Source organism: Anticarsia gemmatalis, chromosome 3 (assembly GCF_050436995.1).
Source record: "Anticarsia gemmatalis isolate Benzon Research Colony breed Stoneville strain chromosome 3, ilAntGemm2 primary, whole genome shotgun sequence".
NCBI classification, from domain to species: Eukaryota; Metazoa; Arthropoda; class Insecta; order Lepidoptera; family Erebidae; genus Anticarsia; species Anticarsia gemmatalis.
In genome coordinates, this window is record NC_134747.1 from 5,357,059 (window position 1) to 5,378,695 (window position 21,637).

The 21,637-nt window shown below is 33.8% G+C and overlaps 1 protein-coding gene across 1 annotated transcript in view; it reads right to left on the minus strand.

Annotated features, from left to right (window-relative positions):
• Positions 1-13,568, minus strand: part of LOC142987297 (tyrosine-protein kinase transmembrane receptor Ror-like) — a 35,501-nt gene extending 21,933 nt beyond the window's left edge. Inside the window, exon 1 of the mRNA XM_076135963.1 lies at positions 13,191-13,568. Within this exon, the coding sequence (XP_075992078.1) occupies positions 13,191-13,259 (69 nt within the window). The 5' untranslated portion in view covers positions 13,260-13,568. The remainder of the gene's footprint in view (positions 1-13,190) is intronic.
• Positions 13,569-21,637: the final 8,069 nt, after the last annotated feature.

A 21,637-nucleotide genomic window follows, 5' to 3' on the forward strand; every position in this document is an offset into this window, starting at 1 on the left:
ATTCTCAAAATTATTTATATCTCTTAGTATAACGAAGTCGCGCTAAGACACTTCCTGAGATTAGCGCGTTCACACAAACAAACAAACTTCTCAGCTTTATAAAATTAGTATAGATTAAAAGTACTTGGAATGTTTAGGAAGATAAGTAACATTATTTCAATTATTAATATTATATTATATATTATATATTATATTATTTTGTTTCATTATTTTATTATTTCAATATACCTACTTGTAACTATTTTCAACATCATTACCTACATTTTTTTTTTACAGAGAATTCAAGTAACAATGAAGACGATGGTGGAGATGATTTAAATATTCAATTTGATGAGGGAAGTAAGAGCTCAGATAATGATGATGATGATGAATGACTACAATTATTTTTCATAATTTTTGTGAATAGTGTAAACCATATCTATTTTTAAAATAATTCCCAAAATAATGTTACTTATCTTCCTAAACATTCCAAGTACTTTTAATCTATACTAATTTTATAAAGCTGAGAAGTTTGTTTGTTTGTGTGAACGCGCTAATCTCAGGAACTACTGGTGCGAATAAAAAAATATTTTACTGCTGGATAGCCTATTTATTGAGAAAAGCTATAAGCTATATATCATCACGCTACGACCAATAGGAGCAGAGTACCAGTGAAAAATGTTACATAACCCGTTTATGTAACATTTTGACCTATTTCTCTTAAGTGACGCAAGCAAAGATGCGCGGGTCAGTTAGTATTCAATAATTTTTCAATTTTTATTTTTTTAATTCAATTGTTTTTCATTTATGCGTATGAATAATGCTTTTACTCTCGCACTCATAGGGAAAGTTTAATGGCGTCTAGGGGACGAAGGGCCCCGCGGAATGGTCTGTCCGCATACAGGGGGTCTTAAAATTGTACCTTTAATAACATATATAAAATTTAGGCTTGCTACTATGACGTAGTTGACCTCATTTTTTTATAACATTTAAGGCGTCTGGCAGAAGTAATGGCCCCGGGAAACGGTCTGGCAATAGTCAATTTTAATTCTACATAATATCATTAATAACATATCTGAAAACCAACTTTGCTACTATAACGTAGGTTGGGTCGTTTTTTACGCACCTTCACTCCGCGCTACCTCAGAAACGGCCCCGCTTTCAAGGTAGTGGATGTGCATACCTCTTAACAGACCCTTTATACTAACAATCCTCAAAGTTTCAGCTTTGCTAAAATGACGTAGGTCTGGCAGCTCTGGGATCTTGGTCCATATTGCCAATTGGCCATAGTCGTAAAAGTTTATTACATTTTAATTAAATAGCACTGATTGGCAACATAAAACCTGTGTTTCCTTTTACGTCATACACTAAAAGCGAGGTGGTCTTCGTCTCAAACGGCTTTCCATGCATGTATTCATTGTTACGCTTTAAATTTTATTTCAAGCAGCCTTAGAAGGCAAGCAAGCCTTCTTTTGGACAAAATATGTATGTCGGTGTTAGAATTTTAATGGCAGTACAATCGACGACAGGATTTATTTATTAGTGGCATCTGTTACGTCATCAATCCAATCCGACGAGTTGATTTATTGCGAATCAACATTACCGACGACGGCCATATTATAAATCTCTAGGTGCCGTGTATGTAGACTTCGCTTTCAAAGTGTTTGTGAGGAATATATTAAAGTTAAAAATAAAGTTTGAAAGTTGTTTTTTGGCTAGCTTGCAGGCAATCACAGCACAGGTTGGTGTGTATTCTATGAAGAAAATAAGAATACATGCAAATGAAACACGTTGGTATATAATGTATAGCTGAACCGCGCAACTTCGCTTGCGTCACATATAAGAGAGAATGGGTAAATTTTTTCCCCGTTTTTGTTACATTTTTAACTGGTACTCTGCTCCTATTAGTCGTAGCGTGATGATATATAGCCTATAGCCTTCCTCCATAAATGGGCTATTTTTCAAATCGGACCAGTAGTTCCTGAGATTAGCGCGTTCAAACAAACAAACAAACAAACAAACTCTTCAGCTTTATAATATTAGTATTAGTATAGATTACGTCTAGGGATATGCAGCACGAGTATTATATTGAACAATATTTTTAATTAATTTGTTAAGGTTTCCCGAAAATTCTGTAGACTCTGTTTACTACGAAGGACTAATGAAGCCTTGATTCTGTACTATTACGAGTAATTCTACAAACGATGTCGGATAATTATAGACAAGAATCCAGTGCCCAATTTTAGTAAAACAATAAATTTCGTCCAAGAGTCCTGTTATTTAAGTAATTACGTTGACAGGGAAGCTTTAGACAAAACCTATATTTATAAACGTATATATATATTTTTATTATTGAGTTAAACATGTGAAAATAGCAGACACTGTCCAAGTTACTGACATATCTAATAAAATAAATTGTATGCAACAATATTATCACGCCATTCGTTTTATACTAACGGTACATACAATACATTATTCGTATTACCAACGGCTATGAGAAAAAAATAGCGATACTCTCACGCACACAACAAAACACTGGAATTATCTTACTCCAAACAAATTCACATAATATTGAACATTACGTAAGAAAAACCGCAGATGTTAGCGTTCGGCACACATCAATTTGTATACAAATATTACTATAACAAGATGCACTAATCATTAATCTCAGATATATTGTTCTCTCAGTTCAAAGGTCGTATCATCTACCTCTAATAAATAACATTGACCCTAAGGTCGAAATAATTCAATACATTCTCTTTGAAAAACGGGAATACAACGGCAACGGTCACTTCGACACACGCATCCAATAAATACTTTAATTTGATAAATTAAACCTTTCTGTAATCTGTCTTTTTTGAAATAAAAGAACCGTGAGATAAGATTTAGAAAAGTTAGGTGATTGACGACGACAATATTCTTAAGCTACGAATAATCTAAATGAATTTGCTCTATGGACGTCTCATTCTTATTCAAGCCGTTTTGTCGGAGAACGACAAATGATAAAAGTGAACTTGCAGTGCCTCTAAGCTTATAGGTAAAAATATAGCTTCATAGCTCGAGCTGTAATCGTCGTCATAGCAATAAAGATGTTTGCTCTTTGGAGACGTAGTGGCTGACGGAGACAGGGTGGTCTCTGTGTGCATACGTAATCTCATCATTTTATCTTTATCCACAACAAACAAAACGTTCCTCTAATCATGATGCGCTCAGTAATTACTCGATCATTATATTTAAATAGGTACTTATGCCTTGCGCTCTAAAACGGTTTAAGCGTGATTTGGCATTAATTCTGAAGTTTATATTAAAATCAACACGTTTCATATCGCAATTTTATACGAAGCAAATTCACAAAACACGCTTTGAAATTCTTCAGATTTACACAAAGTTTGTGGTTCTTTACGAATTGTAACGTTCTTATTATAGCTCTTACATACTAGTATTTGTTTGGATAACTCTTCCTTAGATCGTAGTAGACAGTAAAATTTATACATCCCATAAAATAACATCGCTAAATCCATTATAAAATGTTCAAGTAACGCCGCGTAATTAAAACATCGTAGCACATTACTTTTAATTTGCAATTTTACGCTATTTAATACCGCTTTAAATAATCTCTTATAACAACAACGGCTATTTTAGAAGCTTAGAGATAGAGTCCCGTATTAACGTGGTCAAACATTAGCCTGTGGAAGTATGTTATTAGCGCATATTTGCGCTGTTTATCAATTACGACGGCGGGGCGTAAGTGGGCATCAATAACGAATAATACAAATACGTGTCGATACACGGTGCAAAGACAATCGCGTACACAAGACTGTGGCGTTATCTTGAGTTTTATCTCGGGAACGTGACCCCGCTATCTGGTGTGCGCGCCGCCCGCCCATCTCACCCGGACAGTTCTTCTCGAAGCCCAACGCAAATAAATATCGTTCGAGTATTTTACGAAACCCATTAATTTAGAAATGCCGATCTGTCTTTCGATTGTTTATGAACACGGAGTCAGACCACCTTGTCCGTGTTATTAATTGATCGTATGATAAGGCTTTGCGATTATCGATTACACGGTTCTTTCCACGAAATTGCGGTATTGAATAATACGAGTATGGGAGTTTAAGGCATAATGATCGCTTGTATTAAAGGCAGATGAAACTGCAACACAACCTACATTGAGAGCTCTAAGCTGTAATTTCCAATCTGGTGTTTAAGTCTGAATTCTTGGACTTGGTCAATACGGCGTTTCTACCCTCGTTGCCCAGGAGGTAGGACGGACATGTGTACAGCGGCTATGCTATGAAAGGTAAATGTTTTATGACATTTGGATTGTGTACTCCAGCCGGAACATGTTCTAAATATAACTGAACAGCATGGAATGACGAGCGGGCACCGGACATAATGCCACGAGGGGTCTGATGACTGATGCGTCGCGTCAAGTCGCGTGCTCGGTTGGGGCCCGCAAATTCGTTGCTCTCACGTTTTGCTCTAGTATTCCTTGAGAAGGCTATACGTTTAACAAGTAGTACAAAAGTTTATGCCACCTGTTGCCTTCCATTATGTTATTCTTTAAGTAATATTGCTTTCTTTCAATAAGGTCTTAATATCAGAGTATCAATGATTTAATAAAGAGTTTAATATTATTGTCATTAGAAAATATCTCAATATATTTTTAGCCACGAAAACACTCAAATAACGGTGTTGACAAATAAATAAAATATCAACTATTTGTGGCATATTGATAATAACTTGCTTTTTATACGTCTTAAATTCAACTACTTCACAACACATATTGGTAAAGCAAGTAAGTATGTAGATACAGTCTCCTAATAATTTTTAAAGTGGCTTGTTCTCAAGGGAAAGTAAATAGAAATAATTTACTTACTCTATCCAATACAACTACTTTACATCACGTATTAGTAAAGCAAGTAAGTAGATACAGTCCTTATAATTTACCAGTAGCTTGTTCTCAAGGGAAAGTAAATATAAATAGTTTACTTACTCTATCTAATACAAATATTATATTTGCAAGTCATCTAAATAAGATAACTTAGCGAAATTATGTAGTGTTTGATCACAATAATGTAATTTAGTTATGAAACAGCCGATTTTCCCACTTTCTTTAGTAAGTTAGTTACTAGAATAAGACGAAAAATTATGTTCTGCAAAAAGGTCAGGTGAGTAGTACTCGTAACCGGCGTTCCTGTATGACATATCTATCTTTCTATCTATCTCTATCTATGGATGAGAATAAAGTAAGGGAAGTTTGTAAGCTTCGTATCAAGTGGCGATCTCTGGTCTCTAGGTATGTGTGAAAAATAATATGGGTAAGTGGCAATGCAGTAGTACTTACTTACCTATTTCAAATATTCAAAATTCATAATCAACTCCTCATTAGCGTTGATTATGTCGGCATCGTTTGCGAGTGTGTAATTCGGTCATCACGATACTTCTGTCAACTGTCGAGTGATCATGCAACCAACACTTAGGTCATGAATTTATGTTCCAATGAAAACTATCTTTAACAACATTGTTATGAGCAGGAAATGAACGAAAATGTTACGTCGATATATTATAATATACGAAGGGGCGGTACGCTTTGAACTTATTGTGTTACATCACGCTACGGTTGCAAACCATTGTAGAATTCGTTAGTTTACTCGATATCTAAGACACAGGTCATAGGTCGACAATATTATTAGTAATTTCAACTAAACTTGAATGGCGATTATTGTAAGTACGTTTTGAATGGCATCATTATCGTTATGTTTGTACATGTTCATTATCAAATGTAGGATTTTTGTAGCATACTTTAATTACATTTGTTCAAATGAGGAACCAAATACGGCCTGTTTGTTTTTCTAATGAATTTCGCCGAATAACTCACTAATAACGTTTTAAGTAAATAGACTAATGAGTCTGTAGTTAAAGGTTTATAATTAATATTACTCTTATGTTTTTAACATCCTTGATATATCTTAATTAGTGTAAAGCTTGGTAATGTTTTGCTTGTGTGATGTTTGTGACATCAACGAAAAAACATCTACATATTTACCTAAATACAAGATATTGTCTCATATGTACCTCATTCCATGAACTTCAAAAAAAAATATTATGAATATTAAATAATTTTGATAATTTCGTGGAATAGAATATGTTTGTTTGCGCTGGAAGTATGGACACATTGAAACATTTATTTAATGGAACTTGTTAGTATCCTTGTATAATATGCCATTAACAATGCAAATTATTGTTAGGTTCACAAAAATACAACTATTGTTTGTGTCTTTCGATAGATTTTATCAACACTAGCATATGCCAAAATATCAATAAAGAAAGCTTTCTCTAGTTATTCATAGTAGAATACTAAGAAGTTCCACAACTTTAAGCTTTTATTTTAAGACGTTCCACGCGTAAAGAGGTTGTAGATGTTAATTTATTGTAGAGTTTGTTCTGAAAAACAGAAATCCTTTAGAATCTTATTTCGTTGTTTTAAATTTGTTCACTTTTCATGAAGTACCAATGGTATTGTCGATAAGGCGTTATTATTTTTTAAGTGAAAAACTAGAAAGATATAGGGATGCAGAAATGGCGTCTTCTTCAAAGACATGCTTTACTAACCTAACTCTCACTCGTATTTTAGTATCAAACTTAACAAAATGATGGCTGTTTAGTGTTTATGTTAAGACCTAAGTCACCTACTGGCGAATTCATAAATTAAAATAGATAATTTATTTGAATTCTTGAAGGATGATTTATTATAAACTTAGGCATAATAACGAACAATATAAATAATGTATAAAAGGATCTTTAGCAAAAAGCCTTCTAGCCAGAAGCTTTGTAAAATAAAATCAGCCGTATTAAAAATAAAGATTAGTTTACTTGGCATACTTATTAAACTCATAGAGTAAGCAATTATAATTGCTTAGAACTCCTTTTCATTAATTTTTACTATTATTTATTTCTAAGAAATAAAACCCACGTATTCCCTTGATATCATAACGACCTTTTTTCGATTAAGATGTTATATTATAACATTCTCAACATAAATATGTTTTTATTAATGTAATTCATTAAACAAACATGGCCGACATGATTTTCAAAATGCCATAGACATTTTTAACACCCCGTGAGTTCATAGTGTAGATTCATGTTTCTATGTTGTAGTATGTCGTCACATTAATAAATTATGTAAAACAGACAACTGGAGATATTTAATTTAAGCCTTTACGAGTAATGTATGGTGTAGAATTGTGTTCTATAGTGTAGTAAGTGATGCACATTTTATTGAGCTTAAAGCTGGAGTGTATGGTGTAAAGAGCTGAATTTGATATGGTTTTGATTCATTAAAATATGGATTTAAAGCCTAAATTACATTTAATATCATAGGGAGCTTTTTAACAATATTTCTATAGTAATGTTTGTTTGTCAAATAGACCTCATTGGAAGAATATGCAAGAGGCATACGTCCAGCAGTGGAGACGCATATGCTGAGAGGAAGAAGAAGAAGAAATGTTTGTTTTAATAAAACCACAATTCGACGGAGGGATGCAGTCAAGTTCATTTTTATTCGGCTGCTAATTAAAAGTTGCAACATGACAATTATTTGGTACAGAATAATTCACGATCCTCAAACTATAGAATTTAAGCGGGATTGTGGGCAAAAAAGTTAGTTTAACCTAATGAATTTGGTCCTGAAAGTTTACAAAATGATGTGTAACAAAGTAGCTTTCAAGTGCAAATGCATTATTCAAGAACTTAGTCGAAAGAGACGGTTATCGAAGGTCGAAAAGTACTTTTGAATCTATTCAACTAGGTCGTGAACTAAAGTATACCAATTTAAGATGTTCTAAGAATCTTTATATAAAAGTAGAAAGGGAATGATGACGTCGTCGTAGCTAAGGATTCAGTTATCTGTAGTCCGTAATCACGTTGATAAGAGCAAGCAATTGGAGATCATTGCATTAAACATCCAGCGAATATAAGTTAGAAATCTCTTTTGTGTATTACTGACTTGAATAGCTACGCTAAGCTACAAAGTTCTTTATTCGTTTCCTAGCAAAAGTTTATTTTAGTAGACCATTTTTTGATCCCAGTTTCTCAACTACTTCTATGCTCGATGTCATAACTAGCAAATCTCCGGTTTCCGGTTTTTGAAAATGATACAGACAGACATATTTTCGCAAGTATATTAAATAAAATAAAGTAAGTACCTATCCTACTAATATTATAAATGCGAAAGGTTATGAGTATGATGGATAGGATGTTTGTTATTCTTTCACGCAAAAAATACTACTGAACCGATTACGATGAAATTAGGTTTTTGGTATGTAGATAGCTGAAGACCCAGAATATCACATAGGCTACTTTTTATCCCGGAGTTCCCCCGGGATCGGGTTTTACACGGGAAGGGTTTTCACGCGGACAAAGTCGCGAGTGGCCTCTAGTACCTACGTACTTTAATATTAGATGTTTTATCTTAACTTAAGAGTATTGAAACCGCGAGAGGGTTGGTCGTCATAATACAGGAGCACTGAGACAACTTTCATAAAAGGATTTCTAAAGCTTAATAGCCAAACAAATAGTTTTACTTTATTAAGATTGGAAACAAGGCTAGTCATAAAATCAGTGCAAAAAATTGCACTCAAGTAAATAAGACACAACTAGGTGACTGTTAAGATGAGTCTACTTAAATCGTAATAAAACTGAAGTTAAATTAATTACTCTCATTATTGTAGTATCAACTAGTATCAAGGTAAGGCTCAAACATAAGTTTACATTAGCTAAACCAACAGCTTGATTGCACTAACCCTGGTGTCTGAGTACTTTTATCGGTAGTTTATCTATTCTATAGCGTTAAAACGCATTTAAAAAACGCTATTGAATACATAAACTACCGCTAAATGTACTCAGAAACCGGGGATTAGTCCGATAACGTAGTAGAGAAACTTGCATGCAAGCTTCGGGACTGATGGAGGTATATAAAAGTTATAATATAGAGCATCAGTGACCCGCAGGGCTATGCAATTGACGGTGTCTGTCCCATATAGCTTCTCTTTTAAATCTTCAGGGAATAATAATTCATTTAATCTAGATAAACAGTGCTTGCCAAGGCTGTAACTACGTTACCTGACTATTTTTCGGGCGACGGTGATGGTTTCATTTCGACTAGAGGAACGAAAACGGTCTAACGTATCCTACGAACGAATCAATCGAACACAATCAGCGAAATAAATGAATCGTTACTATTCAAACTAAACTTTGCAAATCGTTCAATACCGAATATTTGAATATTATAATTGAAAACCAATATGTTATTGAAAACAAACATGACTATTTTTGTTTTACATGCATAGATACATACATACATGGTAAGTACTAATACCGTGCCTATTATATCCGAAAATGTAGGCATGTGTGTAAAAGTATGAAAATACATCCACATTTCTCCACTAACAACGTTAGTTCCATCTTATAGTGGACAAGCCTATTGCCATTTATCGGGCACGATACCGCACTCCGGGCTACTATTGAGAAATATTCAGATTTTAATTAGGAAAGACCAACAGTTTTCGAACCCGAGACTCAGAATACACAACGCGCCACAGAGTCGGTTATAATTCATAACAATTTACAATTAATATGATTGGAATACAGCCAATACAGGTATCAATATATCTGCGTATTCTTTTTAAGGATGTATGCGACACGTCCCTATTTATTCTTATTGATTAATGTTACTAATAAATATACATGTACGTCCTAACTGCTTTTCGATTCAAAATGAACGATGATTAACGCGAGGTATATCTCAAATCAATATCTTTAATTGAATCTCACGTGTTTTGTCATATGTGTAGTTAATTGATATTCTATTTGTTGAAAATACCTTCACTAGACTCGAGAACCTCGTCTCTTAGTAACAACAGTCGCGCGGATCGATCTCCCAAGATTAGACTACGCTTGCCGAGGATATTCTGCGGATAGGTGACCATATTATACATTCCGACTTCTTCCATGTTTCGGACGGCACGTTAAATTGTGGCTCTTGGCCGTCATTTACAAAGATCTCTGACTGTTGTTACCAGAAGCTTTAAAGACTGACAATCAGTTTTACTGACTGATATTATGTTATAGGTAACAAGGCTGTGTATTTCTTTTCCTATATATTAGCTGTCATTTTAGTCTAGTGCATCGGATATCTGACATATTAGCTGTGAAACTAGCCCGGAGACTCTACTTCAAGAATTGTTTAAAGAATGTAAAATGATTTTCATGCACTCGTTACTAGAAATGTGCACATAGTCGTATATATATACATAGGGGGTCGGCTTCCCTTTGATAGAATATTAACACACAATCATGAAGTTCTATCAGAACGTTTTTAAGCCGAACCTCATGAGTGGGAGGTCAAGCCGTCGAGCATTTTATCAATTCAATTTCAATGCTTCGTTTATATTCAATTATTTAGAATATTTAGTGAAAATTCTCAGTACCAGCCTACACAATGAAACTTAGGTACATAGTTGATAGAATTAATAGTTGTTCCGATAATAAGAGCTTATAATATTATTGGTAAAATATAAAATAGGTCACCTATTTCAGAGAAATGCAGGTTATATTTTATTACAATATTGGTTATTTGGTTGTTCAATATTTTAGTATCTATAATACATCTCGGCTTTTCTCAACATGACACTTGTTCTCTTGTAAATTAGAGAAAAACACCACTATTCCACACTAATTTTGCTTGTTGTAAACTTATTTTCTTTAAGATTGTTAGACAGGGGATAAATTCACAGATTATGTATGTAGTTCTGTTGCCGCTATAACATCAGATACTTAAAAAACAGAATAAAATATATATCTAACGGGACTCCTAGACAACAAACGTGATTTCGCAAATAATGGTACGGGACCCTTCGCGCGGCAATCCACCTCGCTCTTGGCCGATTATTTTAATAATGTCACCTACGTGCCTTTAGTACACTTATTACAACAGTTTTTGTTTTGGATATTATTAGATAATATAAATGAAGTACAGATTTCACAAACAGTGTGAATCCGTAGCAATTCATTGAAATAATTTATTGATCGTCAGTTGAGTATTGTTCACCTAATTCTCTCTCCGTTTTACAGAATAGTCTGGAATTTATTTTTCAGACAGCAGGGATAGTTGAGCGCGTTTATTAAATTTTATTTTATTTGAGAGTAAACCTATACCCTGAACAAAATTAAAATCTGCTTAGTTTTTATATTTGAATTATTTCAACAAAAACATTTAAATCTCTACTTCGTCCTGTTAAAATATTAACTACAAGCATATGCTCGCGGTTTCCCTTTGTGGCTTTTCCCGTTTGTTCCTTTGTCTCCGGCTGATACCAAGCCAAATTTTATGGAAATCGGTTCAGTTGTCTAGCCGTGAAAGCGTTACAGATAGACAAAGTCTTTCGCATTTATAATTTATGTATAATTTAATTTATATCGTAGAGTCATAGATTTTATACAAGTTAAACGTAAGCCTTTCCAAGGGAAATGCATAACTTTATTGCACCATTGCTTAGTTGAAACTTTCAACCACATAAAATATTACGTCAATAGATAAAATTGCCAACCGAGTGTATGTACTGATTAATAAATACGAAGAAGATGAGACCCCGTGTTCGATTTCCGGTTAAAGTCATATAAATGTACGTACAATAATTTCGATTTATACTGACAAATTATTATCCGTCGCAGAATGTAGTTTAGTATTTCCATATGGATCGATAAATTGTATTTGTTAAAATGGAAGAAAATTATATCACTTCTACCGGATACTCTATTTTTATTATAAACTTGCGAACGGACCCAACTTTGTCTCGGTATCTTAAAATTTTATCCGCTGATTCCATTCCCGTAAAAATTTGGATCCCATTGATCTCATACAATCCTTGTTGGGGCAATTACACATTAAAAAAAAAATATCCAATTTAGTTTAGTCGTTGACTAGTTATGCTTTAGTTATTTATAGCGTCGACTTAACTGCTATTTTTTTCCCCATTATTAGTCTTAACAATAAAAAGATAAAAATATGTTTATACTTTAACCAAAATAAATAACTTGAAAAATTTAAGAAATTACCGTTTAGTAACCAATTTAAATTCGAAGTGTCGTTCTCACACCTTCTTACACACTTAGCGTCGTCACAAATATTGTTTTTGCTTAAAACCTCGCCGTATGGCTTACACAACTAATGACGATAATAATAGACGTATGCATAATATACGACATAATGGTGTCCAAGCTAGTTTGTACACCTTTGAGATTACTTAACAATTATTGCCGATAAACAAAGTGAGAAAACTTATTGTTTTCTTTGAAAGAACTTCTAAACAGACTTTAGGAAATTATTAAATGAGATACAGCCTGGTAACAGACGAACCGACAGACAGACAGACGGACAGACAGCGGAGGCTTAGTAATAGGTTTCTGTTTTCACCCTTTTGGGTATGAGACCCTAAAATATTGTTATACAACTTAAAAAATTGCTGCATTAAAAGGACAGTGCGGAGCAAAACTTGTGCTACAACTTTGTCTAACTAAGTTGACAAAATGGTACACGAAAATTCTGTCATATTTACACGATAACTTTTTTAAAACACAGATCCTCACATAAACCGTCCCAGTCTTCTTAAATAAACGGCAGTTCAGAACATTTTAACAACAACAGCCACAAAACTTTATACATTACTTATACAAGGTACTTTGTAAATAATCAAGTTACATTGCCACCTGAGCCGCACTAAATCCCGGTATAAAGACTCTACTAAACTTTAATTAAGTATCTCGAAATAGCTTTAACATTTTATTATTACTCAGATGCCAAGCACAATCGTGTTCGGAATTGTGTGTGCAGCTACTTATTTCCTCAATTTACATTACCAACGCTATAAAGTAAATACCAAGCTTTCTTTGTACTCGACTCTTTGCTCAATAAAATATAATGTATAAATAAATGTATTTTATGTGAAGGAAAATACAGCGAAGTTGATATAACTGTTGCTTCAACACAAACACTCAAATGTGAAAACTTTTATTAGTTTGCTTTGCGACTGTTGTATTAATTATTTATTCACGATCCCATACAAAATAATACATTATATTTTGACGTAAGTATGTACAGATTACTATAGATAACTGTATTATATCTACAAAAGGCGACTGTGCAAACTTACCCCTCGTTTTCCTTTCGGCTTTTCCGACGTCTGCCTGTGGTTCCTTTTCTTCGCTTTAGTTTCCGTCATTGTAGAACTAAAATACTAGTCTTCGTACAAATGACTATCACTTAATAACACTTTAGTGTCTCCAACACACATTCTTATCAAACGTTTAAAATTCGTGTATCAAACTGCACAAACATCACTAAACATAACAGAAATCCGTGGAAAATCCAGTAAAGGTTCACTGTGTATGTCAGATTTCAGGTAGAGTTCTGAAAATGCGTGTGCGTTGTAGTTTCCCGCGCTGAGCGTCGGAACGTAGGACCGTAGAGTGTTCGGCCGCGGGAGGCGTCGCGCTACGATTCCAACTTGACGTGGAGTGGGCATCCTCGGCGAGTCGCTCCCGCCTCCGGGCTCCACGCGCGTCCCGCCGCCAGCGCCCCGCGCACACATCCACCAGATAAGTAAACACTACATTCTTTCTCAGATAACGACATACCCTCTCAACTCACCCCTAATTAAACCGTCGTACATATCTAGATAACGACTCTACACTGTAGATAGAGCTTCTAATTTATTAATTTCTGTGAAACTTACGTTTTAATTTTCATTAGACGTTTGAAAATTACAGAGTTGTAAACAAGAATCACGTCTTATTCACTTAACTCGCACATTTCTAGTTTGCATTGCGTCTATGTGTCCTACTATGTAAATAGAGTAATAATTTAGTTTGCCGCTCTTGCATAATTTGTCGGAGTTTTATCCTTTATAGTTGTGAATACGATGATTTAGATGTTAATTGTTAATAATGAAAGTAAGGTTGGCAGTAACCACTTTAGTGTCGCATGCGGCTAGCGCACAGCTAATGATTCCACTTCAAGATTGCAATAAACGTCGACTAGCATTGACACTGCATACAAATTACGCTAGCTTTTAGCGCGTAAAGTTGAAAAGTCATTTTATGAACGTACCTTGTACCTCAGTATTTGTTAACCTATGTACACAATAAAATACGAAATGTCCGATAGGTCACGACGGACGATGTTGATGAAATAACAGGAAATCCTAGAATTCCAGAATAAACAAAGACGTAGAAAGAATTCGTTTTAACTCTGAAAGCCTATGGAAAAATTCGTGATGTTAGCTGTGACGCAAAGCTCACAAAGTGAGTGGTATCTACGTCAAATACACAGTGGATATTAAAATACTTGTCTGTCCTGCCAATGACCTGATTTATTAACACTGTGTATACATAGCGCGGAAGGATTACATCGAACATTAAATTGATTATATTGGCAGTAAATCAGACTAAAATTGCTATATTTACAAATATGATACAAGTCGTGGGAAGTGGAGAAAAGCTTTTGAGAAAAACGTAATTGACGCCCAATATTTCTGAAAATTCTGATAAATGTTACTATTATGTAGAAAAAACTAGAAAACTAAGCGTATAATGTGTGCATTGGTTTAATAATCAATTTCGAATAGTTCCACTGCATAGTTTTAATGGAGGTGCATTGTCCTACTGTCCTATTTATTAAACAAATTGTCAGCCAATCATCGACTATTATTTGTGGCCACTTATTGACATTTGTACGAGTTATAAACGTAAGATGTTCTATTAAATTAATTACCAGCCTGCACTATAGTCCAACAACTTAGTAGAAAACCTTGCAGGTGAGGTTGTCAGCTGTCTAAGGTATACAAAATTTAAATTGTAGAAAATATTTTGACAGCTGATGGCTACCTGATACATTTTTTTTTCTGGAAATGTACAGCAGTATTCATTGCAATGGAGATATATGGTCCATGCGACTGCTCTCTAACAAGTTGTTGGACTATAGTAGGCGTAATATATTTTAAGTAAATAAATCTATTAATAAAACTATCTAAATATTGTTTCTGTGCAATTTTATCTTTATCTTTTATCTCTATAAATTTATACACCGCCAATTTATCAAATGGCGGATCAAGGAAAATTTCCGGATTTGTACCCCACGCATTGTACCGCGTGAACATCAAAAATACTTTGATTGTTATTTTATGTCTTTTAATAATGTTGAAAGTAAATTTTCAAAATAGTAATAAAACCTGATAAAGAGGACACAAAAATAGTCTTCCTTTTAGCCACAGGTATTATTTTTTCTAGCCACTCTTAAATAAATATAAATTAGTCTCTATTTTCAGATAGACTTAACCCGTATATTATTAAATCTGTATTTATATTTGCTACAATCTGTTTATCAACAAGTTCAGACATCAGATATCGCCGTTCTACCACGAGTTCCTGCCTTGAACATTATCTTACACTAACCAACTAAAATGTTATTATTTTAATTGTTATTTTATCGTATGGTTAGTTGTTAACAAGTGTCATAGTTCATCAAGGCACCCGAAAGGCCTTTGATACGGCTTAAGGACTGTTATCCCCCAACTAGCACACAAGCGCTATAACAAGCAGCACAATGGCCGGTTAAAGGTTTTTTATAACGCCTTAGGCTCCTTAGTAAGAAGTATAGTGGTTCTATAAGCGGCTACAGATCTCTTGTAGCGTCAAATAGGCCCATACTGTCCAGCTTATAGCTCGACATTGGATCTACAGTGGTCGTAAATAGTAATTATAATAGTACGTAGTATAGTAGTAATACAGGAGCGCTAAAATAAGATGAAGGTGGTATAATCGCGCTACAAGAGTTTTTTCGCAGCTTCGTGGCGCTTACCAGCTGTTGTACAGAGGTGGTTAGCGCCACGAGCGTTCGAAAAAGCTCTTGCAGCGCGATTATACCACCTTTACCTTATTTTAGCGCTACTGTGTAACGGTTATAAATGCTAACGCTCTAAATTAGTAATATAGTCGGTTTATTATGGTGTAAACTAAATATATTTTTTTAAAATGAATCATCAGTGACAAATGAGGAGACATTTTATTTTTACGGATTGGATTACTAAAATAACAAGTAGTCTATCGCTTTTATTTCTTTGTGTACGTGATATGAAAGTGCGAGTTCCAGTTTGCTGTCAATATATATGTATATTATCGTCAATATTTTCATGCGCCCTCAAAATATTCAGTTTTAAGTGCAAAAATTATATAGATATGTGGATTTGGAAATTGTATTTTGAACATAAATAAGACTTTGAGGGTTACCGATAATTTAATTAGGGTTATAGGTAATAAAAAATGATTTTAATTATGTTAACGTTACCAGGCTATAGATTTATATGATCTTCAAAAGATCGTAATAACCTCAAAAAATATGTTTACCAAATGCTATAATGGCGTCTCGATCAAGCACCTCTCAGAGTTGGTTACATCTGCTCTAGCGCCTTAAGCTGTACAAAGGCTCTAGTGTTTGCTGTTGTAGACCTCAAGGTTCTGCAGTTGTGGCATAGGAGTGCTTCAATATAACTGTTTTGGTCGCACACCAGCATTTTACTCGTAATTTTAGGGGTCAGACATTGAATATTAAAATAGTTTGAAAATATTTTTTTTTTATTTTATTTATTTTATTTATTTTATTTATTTTATTTATTTTATTTATTTTATTTATTTTATTTATTTTATTTATTTTATTTATTTTATTTATTTTATTTATTTTATTTATTTTATTTATTTTATTTATTTTATTTATTTTATTTATTTTATTTATTTTATTTATTTTATTTATTTTATTTATTTTATTTATTTTATTTATTTTATTTATTTTATTTATTTTATTTATTTTATTTATTTTATTTATTTTATTTATTTTATTTATTTTATTTATTTTATTTATTTTATTTATTTTATTTATTTTATTTATTTTATTTATTTTATTTATTTTATTTATTCTTTAAAAACAGTTGACAGACTGAACCACCACTGCACCTATGTAAATATATTATGATAATAATTTTAAGCTTTAGTATAAAGGTATATTACTCGGTTATAGCGCTTTAGGTGCTTAACATAATTCTGTAATCCCCATGGCTGTAAAAATGTTTCGAATGATACCTTATACATCTATTTGCCGTACAGAAGCCATATAAATATCTGATATAACGCTCAAGGCGCTATTAAAGACCTACGCAACTCTTTTATAGATGAGTAATACACTAGCCCTAAAAAAATCTGTTATAGAACCTAAGGCATTACAAAAAGCTTATTTACGCTCTTGAGCGCTATAAGCGCAACGCATAACTCCGTTTAAACTCCTTTATCTCCTAAAGTCCCCTTATACAGTTAACGGTGTTATAGAAGATTCCATTAACTCAGTTATACTTCCCTAGGCTGTCTAGCGATGCAATTACATGCTCATATATCACTATAAGTCATTAGTTTCCTACTAAACGGCTACTGTCCCGCCTAGCTGTTAAAGGGTTTTTTAAATAGCTAGTATACAACTTATAGAGAATTGTACAGCATTTGAACGACTCTTATGCAACTATCAGGCTGTATAACGACTGTATAAGCAGCTTGTGTGCTAGTTGGGCCTAATTGACAACAACCAGGACTGACTTTTAACGGGTCCTCCGAAGCAGGGAGACGCGACGCTCAGTTTAAATACCATGTAGTCACCCATGTATGGATTGGCCGCGCCAGGGGTTGCTTAACTTAACCCACAAATGGTTTACGAACCGGTGAACGCAACTGGTCATTAGCGTTTATAATTGTATTATTACTTATCAGTATTTAGAGTCATATTATTTTGTATAAAATTGCTCATCGCCAGGTCCTTGGGTCATCATCTCCTGGCGCCAATGTTTTAAAACAATCATTATTACTACGAGAAAGTTTTATCTATAAATGCGTCATTTTGATAACATATTATTTTTACGCTCATCTGCTGAAAATAAGACTCTGGGCAACTTTAAAACCTTACATGAATTTAAAAATGACTAAAGTTTAGTATTTGTAGATTTTATTTTTAATTTATAGTGACTACCGACAAGACAGTAATTGCTCTTTGCTTTTCAGTCAAGATAATGTGATTTAACAATTGTACAATTGAGGCATTAGGAAATATGGAAAATGCTGTGAAAAAACCAGCAACCTTACAGCTCTTGTAGCGATGCTAAGACTGGCAATCAACATTCTTCTCGAGTTGACCATACAATTCTTGAACTTAAAGGCAAATACATAGATAATTTCACCAATCTCTATTCCATACTACTTGTAACAGTTGTTCGTTCAATGAACTGATTAGAAAGTCACCAGTGAACAATTATTGGCTGATTTAATTAACTGATAATTTATGCCAGTAATAGCTCAAGTATCTAGTGATCTGTCTTTAATAATAATTGTAATCTCAACTCTCGCGGATCGTAATCCTTACTTAGATCATATTATCAAAGGATATTTGTAGAGTGGTATATTAATTATTGATTATAATTTTTAAATTTGCGAAATAGTCATTATGGCCAATTAAATAGGTTTGTATTAATACAGCTTGTTTTGTAGGAAGATGTACTCTATGGCAGTGTTATCAAAATTATTCAGAGTATAGGGTATAGCATTTGAAAAAAAAATGGGCGTTCCACTTAAAACAACGTACCAACTTTGCAATTTGAAGCTTTAATTTATTGCTTTTAAGCTATCGTTAAATTGATAATATTCAACCATATTTTCAATCAAATAAAATGTTTCATTGTTCATTCATTTTAATATAACATTGGATTTTTTCACGTATTGTTACCGTGTCACTTTGATTGGCAAACAAAAATACGATGGTCAAGTTACATTTCACTAGAAAACTCGCAATATTTTCGTAATAATTCGAGGAAATACTGTATGATTTTTCAACAAAGGGACATGAAATCAATGTTTTAATAGACAGTATATTATCGTAATGGGATTGAACTGTTGCGGTTTGCGTTATCTCAGGATAATCTGTTTTATTTCAACAGATGGTTTGCTTCGTTAAACGTCGCGATCGGTCCTATTCCGCGTAGTATTAGGGCTCGTGCAAACTGTTTATATTATGCAGTTTGCGCGCATCCCTACATCCCGAACTGGAAGGCTAAATAAGCTAATTAGAATCGTGCAATGAATTTTAAACTCGAGATTTAACTTGAATAATCCTAGAATTCGTGTGCCTTTAATTTATTGTGCATTGCTAATTGAACATGTTGGGACTCTATTTATAGATAAGTTTATGCTCGATTTGAATAAAAATTCATACGGCTTTTAGGTGTAAGGACTTTAAGTTATTCCGCTCATAAAAATATTGCAGGATTACTGTCCGACGAGACGCCGGACATTGAATTTAATATTCAGCATTGCAGAGTTTTATAGGTATAACGAGTATATATATAAGCATTTGTAAACGTAGCCTTCCTGTGGGGCTATTTAATCAATTATTCTATGGGCAGTTAAGTGTCATTTGTTAGAATTACTTAGTGTAAACGGTGCGTACGGCGTACAATACGTTTAGAACATAAATTGGTAGAATGGTGGCCACCGCAACCAACTGCAAGCACCTATTAGCGGGCTACGACTGCCAATGACTGCGAACGAATCGATATTTAGTATTTATCATCATAATGACGAGTTATGTCGAGTATTTGTGTCAAAGTACACTATTATTGCTGTGTCGTGAGTTCCTGAACATAATTGCTCGCTCAAACACTGCAAACAATAATACAATCAAAGATCAATGAGTATCTAATGGGGTTTTCATTTCATAAGTCGCTTTATTGTGTCGAAGCGTGACCTCCTAACTGATTGATGAAGGACGATAAATGTTCATATTTTGCTGGTAGATTGAAATTAATTTCTGATTGAAATGATATTCAGTTTCCATTAGGCGCTCTATCATAAAATAAAACGTAGCTGCCACTAGCTGCTGATATAATACTTATACTTACCCCTTAGAAACATATTAAACTGGTAATACACATACAAAGCTTAATGAATATCTCCGAAAATAAGGTTACTGACTCATTAGGCTGAACAGATATGAAATTCGGGGAACACAAAAATTATAACGTAAGTACTTAACATATCGCAATGAAAAGTCATCGGAGTTCTAACGTATTAATAGAAGTAGAAGTAGATCCAAAGGCTTTTCATAGAAACTGTAAGTGATGAATTAATTTCCTATTTAATTAGGTGCGTTCAGTATTACAAACCGTGGACCGTGGTGCGATGCATCGTGACAGAACGTTTAGTTGCTTTCCCACAATCCTCGTGTGGTGTTCGTGTAACAAATTAAAATATTACGGTGCATCTGTTAAGTATGCAATGCACTGCATAGTAAAATACCTTCCTAACACTCACCACATACGTTTTAACAACATTAGGTTTCGACGGTTATTCATACTGATTTATAACCTCGTATTTATGTTAGTACGGACAACGAAAGCAGATTACAAGTGTAGTAATGTCGGTTACTGAGTTTATTATGTTTAAATTATACTTTCTACGTGTCGATCGTTCAGATGTCGTGCTATTAGAATTCGAGTACATTGTTCCTTTGTTCTAAGTGTTAGTATGCGTACAGTTTACCATATAATAGCCTAGTCAGCTAGCTATAAATCTTATTTTGGTGAAACGTGAGGTGGGACTTGCAAATATTCGACTACGTAACATTGACAAAACAATTGAATGAATGATTGAATGATTTTAATACTTAAGTTTAGTTTGCTTCGAGAATCAACAGAGATCGTTTTTTGTAAGGAAATGTGTGTGAATTTTCATACGATTTTTAGGTCGGGTTAACAAAATTATAGTGTTAATTGATTTCCGTAAACCTCGTAACCATCAATGGTTTAATTAGTGTCTCACATAAACCCGTCAAAGTCACTACTACTAAGCATTTTCTGAGTTTCGAATTTAATGAAAGCAAAAAAGTACACGTGTATACTACAAATATGTACGGTTACAGGTGTTCAAAGTTCACAGCTATTTAGAACTACACGCGCAGCTTATAACGACAAGCGTGGTTGGTAATTAATATTAACTGTTTCCCAGGAACGCCTGAATCCCTACAAACTAACCTACATAGTTCGCGACAGATTTTCGCCATGCTCCAGTGGTCCAGTATTACGTATACCTGTGCACCGTTACCTCATTTCCTAAACGACAAACAGTAAAGAAACAATCAGTAGCACGATTCTCTACTACTATCGCCTACTGACCTGTCATCGAGAAATTTTGTATGAAAATCTGATCAGCGCCTCTGTCGGGCGTCGTAGAAATATTTTGGCAGTACATTTTAAATGTCAAAATTCCGATAGCTAGCCGGTTGCCGGTAGTCGATAGTGGTTGAGAATCGAGCTGCAGTTCATTAGCTACACTGTTGTATTCAAAGAGGCAGGATTTGTATTTTTGTCTTAGATAGCGCGCGGCGTGTTTTGGAGTAAAGTAGACCCCCTTTTTTTTGTATTAAATATCGTGAGTGTGATTTGAACGAGTATTTGTCTGCATATGTGCGTTGTGGTTAACTAGATTTGCTAAAAATATATATTTTTGTAATTTTTCT